General features: G+C 38.4%; 1 protein-coding gene across 1 annotated transcript in view; it reads right to left on the bottom strand.

Annotated features, from left to right (window-relative positions):
- Positions 1–853: 853 nt before the first annotated feature.
- CCDC141 (coiled-coil domain containing 141) overlaps positions 854–12,560 on the bottom strand; it is a 187,336-nt gene continuing 175,629 nt past the window's right edge. Inside the window, exons 21-23 of the mRNA XM_008567053.1 lie at positions 9,670–9,786; positions 2,769–2,996; positions 854–2,646 (exon numbers count right to left, since the gene is read on the bottom strand). Coding sequence (XP_008565275.1) covers positions 1,981–2,646; positions 2,769–2,996; positions 9,670–9,786 — 1,011 coding nt within the window. The 3' untranslated portion in view covers positions 854–1,980. The remainder of the gene's footprint in view (positions 2,647–2,768; positions 2,997–9,669; positions 9,787–12,560) is intronic.

A 12,560-nucleotide genomic window follows, 5' to 3' on the forward strand; every position in this document is an offset into this window, starting at 1 on the left:
TCTCTCAAGCAGAGGTTGGCACTGGTGGCCAGAGAATTGCCCTGATTGGCTCAGACCATGTTTTTGAAAAATTGAATTTTTTGATGACATTTAACAATTGGAATACTGGGTATGAAAATTTACATATCCAGCCACTGTTAAAAAACCAGAACTTCTGGCCTCATTGGGCCATCATTTGTTAAGGGCAACAATTACCTAGAATGTGAAATGTTCCCTCATATCCAGCCTGCTTCGTTCTTTGGGCCACTACAGAACAGCACTTGTGACTCCTTCTTGGAATCTGTATTGGAGTCAGACTAATCTGCCCCATCATATTCATACCACAAGATCCACATGACAATACAAATGTGCTGTTTTAGAGGAAGGCACTTATACATACATCATTTCCTGGTGAAATGAGTTGATTTAATTTTTGCGAATTAATTTCATTAGAAGAAGAAAATGATTTCTAATTATAAAGGATATTTATGCAATTTGATTATGACTGTTAGTGACATATTTCTAAAAGTTTCCTACGAACATGAGCACTTTACCTTTTTCTATAAAGCAAATCATTTGTTTCGTAAATGTGAGGTTCTTCTTTATTTATTTTATATCTGAATCATTTCTGTTTCCAGTACCTAAGTGATAATTTTGGATTTTTTCTGAGCGTCCTAAGAATGTATGATTCTCTGATAGCTTGTCTATTGTTAATTGAGCAAAATTGTTGCAAATCTGATGGCAAAATATTTTTTACAATATTGCAATATTTCTTCAACTATATATATGTTGCAATGGTTCTTCAACCATATATACTAACCAAGTTATTCACTGGGTGGACAAAAACAAGAACCACTTCAGACAACATTTTTTGGGGGGGTGAAGTGATATTTAATAAGGAATTAAATATCTTTCAAATTCATGAATATGAAATTCCTGATATGTAAAACAACAAAATAAAACAAAAAGCAGAAGTAGCTGCACTACAGCACAAGTGCAGTTTCTTATAATAATTTGAGAAACCAAAGTTTTTCATAATTTCTTTAGATAAACGGTTCACACTTCAAGTACCATCAATAGGCACACACAATAATCGAAACTATTAATTTAATGTCTGCTGAAACATTATGATAAATAAAGGCTATTTTACTTAGTTTATAGGTATAAACTCAGTAAATTTACTTAGTTTATAGGTAAAACTCAGATATTTGTAACTTTGTCCTCAAATAAATCTACTTAAGGATAAAACATTTCTAAATGTTTAAAAGTAACCCACATATTGAGACAGTTAAAACTGCTTTTATTGTTAACAACAGTAGGTGATGGAAAACCTGTATTCTACAGTTTACTTTTACTAAAACAACTAGGCTAAAAAATAATGATGTCTCCAAAGTAAAATCATATAACTGTTCACAGCTCAGTTATTATACCACCTTTCAAAAATGGGTTTATTACTGGTTACCTGGAGCAACTGTGAAAGAAATGTTTTTATTCCACCTCTCACATTGAAGAAATTAATAAAAGAAAATCTTAGCAAAACAAGCAAGTATTACAAAGTCGGCATGTGTGACTCTGCTGGAAATAAGGAAAAGATAAGACAGCTAAATGAAAGAAAAGGGATAAACCAAAATTCTTATGTTTTTTTAATTGCATGAGGGATGTTAAACCAAGCAAATTTCATGCTTATGTAGAAATAGGCAATAGGAAAGAATTTCAACCTGCAATCTGTAGAAATGTGGAATGTTAAACTGAAAGAAAAACAAAAACAAATGCAAGCACAACCTACTTACTGTGCTTTTGGAGTTTGTTAAATTATTATTTTATATGGTTACTTTTTTTCTTAAGGGTGTTAACCATGCTGCTACTAAAATGAAAGATGGGGGGTTGATGTGAGATTGAATCACGCAGAGTTGCAGTGCTGTGGAATATTAATCAGCTAGCCCTAAACCTTTAAGTTAGTGCACACAGAATGATTTTCTCAGAGATTGAACTTGCTTCTGTTTATGGCTTGTCATTATAGGCTACCCACCATGTCAGTGTAGGCTCTGGAAATCCTGTTACTTCAACTTCCAAAGTCACTGGAGAACCTTCTATGACAGTTACATTAGACAGGAGCCTGGAAAAACTAGGAGCCTGGCCATCTAGGCTGACCACGCTGTTCTTTGCCGATGTGCTTTTAATCTCTTCTCGGGGAGCCATTTGCCTCTGATAGCCCCAGCTGCTGTCTGATTGAAATCTGAGGCCTGAGAATGTATCAGAGGAAGCATGCAGCCTATCTCGGGTTTGGGTTTTAGTTACGTTGTTATTTTCAGCATGCATTTTCTCCCATGTTCCCTGCACACTTCCCTGAGCCTGAGGGTGCTGTTGTAAAGCTGTCTCATGCACTTCACTCAGCATGCTCTCTGGAGGTTTAGCATTCATTTTGGGTAAGGCAGTACTCTTTTCCAGAAATCCTCCTCCTGAGGTTAGTGGGGGCTCAGCTTTGTATTGGGGGGAAGACCTCTCCAAATGCCTCAAAAATGTTTCTCTCTTATCATCGCATGCATCCTCAAAAGCAACCGGTGGTGGGAGAACAGATTCCTGGGCCTCCCCTGGACAGTTGGTCCCCAGCTGCGTCCTGTGGCTGTGGATGTGAAGGCTGAGGGAGGAGCTGGGAGGCTCCTCCACCTCCATGTCAGATGGTGCAACGGGGGACTCCGGGCTCCCCGGAAGTGGAGGCAGGGAGATGTCATCAGGTGAGACACACTCCGGATGTGAAGGCTGAGGGAGGAGCTGGGAGGCTCCTCCACCTCCATGTCAGATGGTGCGACGGGGGACTCCGGGCTCCCCGGAAGTGGAGGCAGGGAGATGTCATCAGGTGAGACACACTCATATTCTTTGCCTGACAGCATGTCTTCAGGCAGGAGCAGGCCCTGGACGCTGCCCTCTCTGGCAAGGGACAGCTGCTTCGGGTCCCGTGGAAACCCATCTTCCCCTGCTCTGTCGATGGCCCAAATATCTGCCAACTGTACCTGCCCCTTCAAATGAGAAAAGCCAGAGCTTCATTAGTCATTCGCTTTCCTTTGCCAGGTTCCAATTACGGTGAAACCCAACTTCAGAGAGACAACTTGAGAAAACCCACAGTCAGTTAAAGCCTGGGGGGCTGGCACAAGGATTATGCAATTTGAAACCATTTGCCTTCTAACCTGGGAACAGTCCCGTCCCATGACTAAGGAATCATGAAGCTGACTTCAAGTCTCTGAGTGAAATGTGATAGACCTTGTGAAATAGAAGAAAGCTGTCATCGTCATCTGTAATGGAGAGGTCAGACTAGATCGATGTCTTTCAAACCATCATCTGAGGAATCTCCTCAACCAGCAAATTCTGCATTGGTCTGGTTTATTTGTCTACCCTCCATTGCAACACATATTTCCTAAACATCGGAGACCCCTGAGTTAGGTGATCCCTCGAACCCTCCCAGGATAACCACTCTTTGCTCTCAAGAAAGCCATTTTTAAAAAATTGTGATAAGATACACATAACTTAATTTTTACCATTTTAACCAGTTTTAAATATGCAACTCAGTGGTTGGTATTAAGTGCATTCCCATTATTATGCAACCACCACCACTACCCACCTCCAAACTTTTCATCCTCCAAAACTGAAACTCTGTTTCATTAAACAATAACTCCTCATTCTCTCTCTGACCAGCCCCTGGCAACCACCATCCTATTTTCTGTCTCTATGAATTTGACTACTCCAGATACCTTATATTGAGAAAGCCATTCTTAATGACTGCTTTTATTTTCCTAAAGCCCCTTAGTTTTATTCTTACATTGAAGAAATATTTATTGATCATCTACTATATACAAGGGTACTTCAAAAAGTTTATGGAAAAAACAGGATTAAAAGATAATGCAAATCTCCATGAACTTTTTGAAGTACCCTCATACTAGGGGCCATGCTTGGCATTAGAGGAACACTATGTTGAGTAAAAGTAGATACAGTTTCTGTGCTCGTGGAGATGATAGCCTAGAGGGGTAGGTAGATATTAATGGAATGTGATTACATGTTATGGCCTTTAACAAGAGAGCACACCAAGATACTGTGGAGGAATGCCCGCCACTTATCTCTCGGTCCCATGTGGAGTGCAGGTCTGGCTAGCAGCCGGAATAGCAGCACTTCTCCTTCTGTTTACACTGTCCTCATCTTCTTCCTCACTAATTCATGTCCATCTCTGGTTTAGGAAGAGGCTCAAATGTCCCTTTTGGCTGAAAGTGTTCTCATCTACCCCAACAGGCTTGTTTTATACCTACTTTCTGTGCCCTTCCTCAGCATTTTGGATGCATTTTTACTTAATTAGCAAGTGCTGGTTTTTGTTCTGTGGCTACTGCACGCACATGAGAGTCATGTCTTGCCTTGACTGTGAGTTCATTTTAGCCCATGGTCCTGCTGTTGACATACACATTATAAGTGATTTTTGAGAAACTAAAAGTGCTTTCAGGTTGGAAAGTAGAAGCAAAGCAATATTCTTTTTACTGCAGAGATGGCCTCGCCTCAGAGAAAGCATAAACCCAGCTTAGAAAAAGTGGTCTCCTTCAGTCAACTAGTAGAAGTTTAAATTCTGAGTTTAAAATGCAGTAGTTTTTAAAAGTCCCTCTGATGAAAAGAAAAAAAATGACTAAATAAACATGTCCAGTAGGGAATGCTCCTCTTTCTTTTAGTTTAGCTCAGCTTCTCTCTCTTCTTGAAAATAGAATGTTTATTTTCCTTCTCGTAGGAACTTTGAGCCTATTCAGTTTAAGAATCTCCTCCATGACATTCTGGCAGCCTCTATTTGAACACTTTTCCTAAAAGGGTGCTTTCTTTGAGAATTTTATGTTTTAATTGTGTAATGAATATCTTCCTATATTTAGCAAAGATCTGCCTTCCTGCAATTTCCACCAGTGGATCTGAGCTGGCCTCCTGGAGCTACTCAGAAGAAGTCCGACTGCTCTCCTATTTTAACAGCCCTTTGACTATTTGGAGAATAGGTTCTATGACCTCTAAGTTTCTCTGTAACAGACACTGCCAGGTCATCTTCCTCTGCCTCAACTCCAGAACTTTCATCATCTTGGTCACCTTCTGGGAGGCCTGACTCTCATGGGCTATAATATTCTTCACAGGACAGCAGGAACATTTGTTGACCTGATAACCATCAAGGGGTAGACAAACTCTTTAATGACTTCTTCAGGTAACCTATGCCTCACCACAGAAGAATAGTGTTTTAAACTTGCCTGAAAATTTACAAAAATCTTAGGGAAGAAACCTGAATAAAAGTCCAAGCCAGTCTCCACGCTCTTCTATCCCTACTGGGGAGGAATTGACTTACCCAACTGAGGTCTTGAAAGAAGAACTGAGCCTGCTTAGCTCTGTCTCTCTGAGGCCCTCTCTTCTGGATTTGCCTCCCACTAAATGCACATGTTCAGGTTGGCTTTAAGGCACGAAAATCCCTGCAGGGGAAGCCTGTGGTTGTCTGTGTACCAAAGTGGCTGGGTAGGCAAGTCTCTCTACATCAGGCATGAAGTTTTGGGAAACCCACTAGAAAAGTCCCGACCATGTCCTCGAATCCATCTTTTGCTGGTTACTGATTCCTGATTCCTGTGTCTTACTTTCAGTTGGTGCCACATGCAGAAAGTGAATCCAGGAATACTATTTTTTTTTCTTTTCACAATTCCTAAAATTGAAAATTACTTTCTACAGAAAATAACACTACCAGATAATTTCTACTAACAATAAGAGAGAGATGGTTTTCTCAAATCTTTTTCCAGAAACATTTCGGCTTGTTAATTAACGTTCCCCCAAATATGTTTGTTTCTAGAATTTATTTACTTTCCAGATGGTAATTAATCAAGGGAATTATCATCTCCTTGATCTTAATGATAGGTTTTTATTAAAGTGATTGTATTAGTTATTATTTTTTTTTTTGCTTTTATAAGAACCACATGAGACCAGAGATCCATATCAAGCTTTTAGTCAACTAACATTTTCTACCTCTTCTGTCCATTGATACCACTGATAAAAATGTTGGACACTGCAGAGCTTAGAACAAAGCCAAATATCTCCTCCAGGCAGACTGTCTTCCAGGGTGACATTGATGAACTACCAACACTCTTGGGTACAATTATAACCAGAAGAAACTCTCACTCAGTTCCCATTTCTCCACTTATCTTAAGAAAGATATCATGAGTATTCATCAAGTGACTTCCTGAAATCACAATAGATTGTGCTTATGATACTAACCTAGAATTACTCATTAAATAATCATCTCAGCAAGCAAAATAAGGTGAGTTTAATAAAACTTTTGTTCCCAGTAAATCCATTTGGCTCTTGGCATTTCTGTCTTTATTCCCAAATGCAAATAAGCTTTCAGTTTTTAAGTCATTATGTAATTTCACAGAAACTGCTTTTAAAACTCACTGAGTTACAGTTTCCTAGATCTATCTAGTTTTTGTTTATAAAAATGGTATCCTAACATTCACACATACCAACTATATATTTTTCACATTTCCCCACCATGAAACCATCTTTGCTACCAGAAAAAAAGAAAAGTTTGTGTGTGTTTCCAGAAAAGGTAAATAAATCTACATATTTCAGTATAGACATGGCATATTTGCATCAGTTTGATGATTTCTAGCAAAATAGCTGAGAAACTCTGATCTAATTCACTAAAACATAGCTCAACTCTCAATTTGTTTCATAATTCAGCATCCTTGGCTACTCTGTGCCTTTCTTGTTGATTCCTTTTTCTTTTCCCACCTTCTAAATATATAAAAGACCCATGGTCCTGTCTTTAAGTTCTCTAATCTTCTCTATACACTTTTCCCCTCAAAGATTTCACTCCTTTTATATCTAATGATCAATTAACTTTTAATTAATCTAAATCTATAGCCTCAGGTCTTATCTCTGTCAGGATTTCTGAGCTTTCATTTCCAAAGATGGACAAAATCACTTTGCCATGTAGACAAAGTTTCTGGAAGGAAAAATATAATGATATTCTACATCCATCCAACTAAGTGGGTAGAACCGATCCTTAAAGTACATACAACAGGAAACCACCTATGTGGTAAATTTAAAGTAACACACAAAGTTTCTGGAAGGAAAAATATAATGATATTCTACATCCATCCAACTAAGTGGGCAGAACCGATCCTTAAAGTACATACAACAGGAAACCACCTATGTGGTAAATTTAAAGTAACACCATCAGATTTTACCTTCCAAAATATCTCCACAACAGATAGTCTTACTTTATGGTAAATAAGATTTAATTAAGATAAGTTGGAAGTAGACAAAGAAAGACATTGAGCATAGGACTTGGTCTATGAAAGTTGTTTCTGGGCTTGGGCAGCCAAGGAGGGACTTGGTACGTTGGGCATATGGGGTGAACAAGGTAAAAGAGAAAAGAGTGGAAAGGTGGTGAAGGACACTTCGTCACCTTCCCAATTTTTCCCAGGCACATGTCTCAAAAACATCTTCCCCTACCTGTAAGGTGATCAGGATTATCAGAGGAGAGTCCAGAGACTGTCCTTACCCAGTCTGATGAGAACATTCCACTAAATTATTTGGTATAAAAGTACTTGTGTGCTATTGCTTTATTAATCATCATATAAACAGGTGAATAGAAAGAGAGGAGAGGTTTGGCATGGACATCTACAGTATTATTATATGCAGCAGTTCCTTGCAGTTTTCCCTTGGTCTTGTGGGGAAAGTATATGGCTGAAATTCAGGAGACCTGGGCTGTCTGCCCAGTTCTGACACTACTTTCTCTGATTTGGGAGAGCAAGATATTTAATCTCTTTTGGCCTCAGTTTCCTCAACTGTAAAATGAGATTTGGTCAGATGATTGTTAAATCCCTTCTAGCACTAAAATTTTATAACTCTAAATGCTGGCATCAAAAGCCCTCATCTTCCACAGAACAGTTCCATGACTTTAGGCAAGTCTATTAATACTCTGTGCCTCCGCTTAACCTTAGGAATTTTTAGATATTACTATGGACTTAGCTTCAGTGCATACCTTGGGGATAAAACATCATCACTAATCTGTTAGCAGTGCTATGTGCATTGCATTTACTGAATTACCTAATTGTACCTGCTGCATCTTTGGGTCAGAAAAATGAGAAGCACTTTCCTATCTCCGAGAGAAAATTCCTGTGATGAATATATCCTTGTAATAGTTTGGTGGAACTGTTCTTTCCGACTCAAATAATTTTTCTGAGGAAGACTGACCCCAGTTAAGGGGATCAGAATTGAATGCAGTAATTCCTGGGCAAGCTTTTTACTTAATGCTTTTTGTTATTTGCCCACATGGTATTTTGAGGAATCATTACATCTGACCTATATATAAATAACAGAGACAATAAGAGGGTAGATGTGATTGAGCTGCTTATAAGTGAAGATTACTGCCACCCATTCGTTTTGCTGTCTGTGCCAATCGCACCAGAATGTGTACATGAAATGATATGTTAGTGAGAATTCTTGACAGCTGTAATTGTAGACCTTCAGTCATATCCTAAGTGACTGATAATTTATCATGTCTTTTAATATTAGAATAAAAGTGATTTTTCAATGAAAGTAAATCATGCTTTTTTACTTAAAGTAATCTGTTTCTTCTAATAAGAAAATAAATAAAAGCAAGAAAAACCACTTTTACTAAGCATAAATAATTGTGTTTATTTTGAAAGTAATAACTTTTGTACTAGATCTTGACATAGATCTAACCAGTGGAAAAGAACCTATAAAGAAGCTATAAGAACTGTACAGACTTCAAGGAAAGATAAATCTTTCTCCGTGAAATAACTGCAACAAGAAAATTTTTTATTTGTTTGTTTTTAACTCTCATGTCACAAGCAGTGTATTGTATTAATTTGGGGGCAGTTGAGAATGTTGACTCTGCATTTTCCTTCATCTTCTCGGGAGAGAAACATCGGGAGCAGACAACTTGGCAAATTGAAAAGTCAAGAGCTAATTATAGTCTGGCGGCTATGAATAGAGAGTGAGTAATTTATGTGGAAAAACCACAATGATGTTGTGATTTAAATAACACTTTTGAAATCATGATACATTTGCATTTTGTGAGTACTTGTAGTTTTTGCATAGGTTTTAAAGTAATTTATAAACATTTCTCTAAATGCTTTAGTATTTATATTTCAGCTGGATTCTATATTTTAGTACCTGTGCCTGGAAATATTATCTTAGAGGTAGGCTCTATAGAAACAAGATATGATCTAATTTCATGCACTAATGTTTTCCAATGGGTAGTGTGAAACAATAAAAATCATGGCTTGGCAGTATGATAAAGAGGGGGAAGTAAAATATGAAGTTGGATTGAATATAAAGGACAATGGGAAAGGCAGCTGGAGATGGGAGAAATTGAAGTGGTTTCAGGTGACATTACGGCATTTAAATGGCTGTCCCAATGCCTCTATGAAACACCACGGTTCCAGTATTCAATAGGAGGGGATCAGAGGAAATAGCATAGGAGAGAAAAAAAGGACTAAATAAGGATAGACAGGAAGTAAGGGATGAAGAAACCCTCATTGCATTTACAATGGAAGATTCTATTGGATAGATAAGAAGGCTTCAAGTCACTTTTATTTTGAGATGTACCATGACTCTAGCTAACCTCTAAACAAAAGTAATGAATACCTGAGGTTAAGTAGTTTTCTTTACCTTATTGCTTTCTTCATTGAATATTTTCTGCTTATTTCTTGCTGGTTCCTTTAGTAGGTCAACGTAATTGTCGTGGAAGTCTTCCAAATTTGGATCCATCTTTAAAATGTCTCCCTGCTGTACAAAGTGATGGTTAGAGAGAGCCTGGAACAAGAAAGTTTGAGGAACAGTGCCATACACTAACTACTTGGAAGAAAACATAGGCCACTTGCAACCTTTCAGCAAATGTGTTCCACAAGGGACTGATGTACTCCCATGATGTGATTTATGAAATTATCCCTCCATGCTCAGTTTCCCTTCTGCCTCATTTCTTTGGTAAAGTTCAATGCCAGTAAAAATTGGTTGTTCAAAGGCCCAGCAGGAAAAATGTAACTGTTATAATAGGATGCTCCTGCAGGAGCATTCTCTAGAAAAAGGAATCATTCTGCATGGCAGTTTAAACTATTAGGAGAGTCTGGGAAGCAGCAATGAGGTAGAAATGATTAAAGGTCTCTGGTGGAGAAGAAAGTAGGAAATCTAGGGAACTTACACAAGTGAAATGTTTAGGAGACTCTTGAAAAAGGAAGAAAATATCACTGAGTATAGTAAAGAAAAAAAAAAACAAAAAACTGAGAACACAGGATGCTTCAGTATGCGATGGTACTTTGTTCCGGCATTTCATGGGGCTGTTTCAGTCATGGAGGTAGTGGGGGTTTGCTAACTGCTGTGGAGCCAGTGTGAGGGCTGAGCAGACTTTGTGAAGGTGAAAAGAATCACTGGTCTCCCAAGTGATGGAACACACCAGTTTAGGATGATGGTTATACTGAAACAGAAGATTGTCTATTCTACTAGGAACATGGTCACTAGATGTACCTTAAAAAAACAGGCATGTTCATCAAAATACATGTGCTACACTGGCTCAGAGGATTTGGGGAGACACACTACTGGGGAGATTCAGCTTTTAGTCTCAACTCTAAAACTAAACTGGTTGTATTACTGGATGGGTCAATCTGCTTTAGTGCGCACTTGGTATCTAATTACAAAATGGCAGCTGTTGTGGAAAGAATGCTAGATTTTGAATTAGATCTAAGTTCAAATTCCAGAGACACCACTACTGACCATGGGGTCCCAAGTGAAGCACTTTTATCCTCTTTGGAGTTATCTCTTCAACTCCAAAACAGAGAAAACATTTCCCTTATTTCCATCTCAAGGTTGTTTGGAAATCACTGGACATAATATATATGAAAATCCTTTGTAAGTTTCAAATTGGTATACATTAGAAAGGATTTTTAGGGCCGGCCTGGTGGCGCACTGGAGAGTGCGCTGCTTGGGAGTGCGGCGGCGCTCCCGCCGAGGGTTTGGATCCCATGTGGAGACCGGTTCCCGCTCACTGGCTGAGCGCGGTGCAGGTGCAACACCAAGGGTTGCAATCCCGTTGCCGGTCCCTGGTACGGTCAGTAAAAAAGACAAAAAGAAAAAAAAAAAAAAAAAGAAAGGATTTTTATCACTATTTCAGCCTTGACAGGGATTGCTGGGTCCACTTTTTAATAACGCCTGCAAGAGAGCCATAACATCAACCTTAAAAACATCAAAACCAGACACTTATGCTTTCCATACATTTGTAACGTGTTAGTAAGCATTCTTTGACAAGCTTTTGTTGTGGCTGTAACTCATAAGAGTGATGCTGATGCTTGTTTCTCTTGCCAGACAGGCCCTTCTTCATGTCTATATCCACCCAAATCAATTTTTTTCAAGCTGCTGAATGATTATTTTTCTATGTACCAATCCTTTGGGCATTTACTACATATGCCAAAACCCTTTTGGAGAATCTGCTTTAAAAGGCAAAGTGTAGTGTTAAGCGTGTGGGACACTAATCTGAGCAGAGCCAGAGGATTTCCTTAAGTATAATCAAGTAGGGTGGTTGGGATGGTAGCAGTAGTTATATGTGATGATTGTGGTTGTGCTACGGTCTGAACATTTATGTCTCCCAAAATTCATAAATTGAAATATGTGCCCCAAAGTGATGGTATTAGGAGGTAGGGGCCTTTGGAGGTGATGAGGTCATGGGAGTGGAGTCCTCATGAATGGAATTAGTGCCCTTATAAAAGAGGCCTGAAGAGACCTCTCACCCTTCCACCAGCTAAGGTTAGAGTGAGAAGACATCCATCTCTGAGGACGTGGACCCTCAGCACATGCCGAATCTACTAGTGTCTGGATCTTGGAGCGAGGAAGGTAAGGAAGCAGCTGTGTTTCACTCTAGAGGCTGTGCTCTCAATTGCCTCGCTATTCTCCCTTGCCTAAATAACCAGGTCTTTCAGCCAGTTGTAACAACAGCATTAATCAAACTGATTTTTTTGACATGGCATAGACCAAACAACATAAGCATTTCTCTTTTAACTGGTTTTTGCCTAGATATAGATAGAAACATTTTCTTTGTAGTTTTTCCATCAGTTTTGTTTTATTTCATGAAAGGTGATAATGGTTAGTTTAATACTTCCATGAAACTAAATGTTCAGTGAATATAATACCTGAAGATTACTTTTATTTTCTTTGTGCCACAATTTAGAGAAAAGAACTTAACATCTATTATGTACGAACAAAAACGTAAGGCTACTTAATACAGACTTGACTTTAGTTTTAATGGCACACATTTTTCCTTTAGGATTTGATCCATGAAAATGTAAACAAGACACCTTCATTGTGTTTAGCCCTTATTCCCAGCAATATTTTTCTCTGCAGTGATGGGAAAGAAACAGAATTAATTATCAGAAACGCCCAGATAATTAAGTTAGAAAGCTGTGAAACAAATGTGCACATTATGTCCCTTGAGAACTTCTATTAGAACATCTTTGTACTAGAAGACATTTGATCAACACATTTTTATTTATATTACTTGAAAATACACATTCTAG

Source organism: Galeopterus variegatus, unplaced genomic scaffold, assembly GCF_000696425.1.
Source record: "Galeopterus variegatus unplaced genomic scaffold, G_variegatus-3.0.2 Scaffold287, whole genome shotgun sequence".
Taxonomy (NCBI): Eukaryota; Metazoa; Chordata; class Mammalia; order Dermoptera; family Cynocephalidae; genus Galeopterus; species Galeopterus variegatus.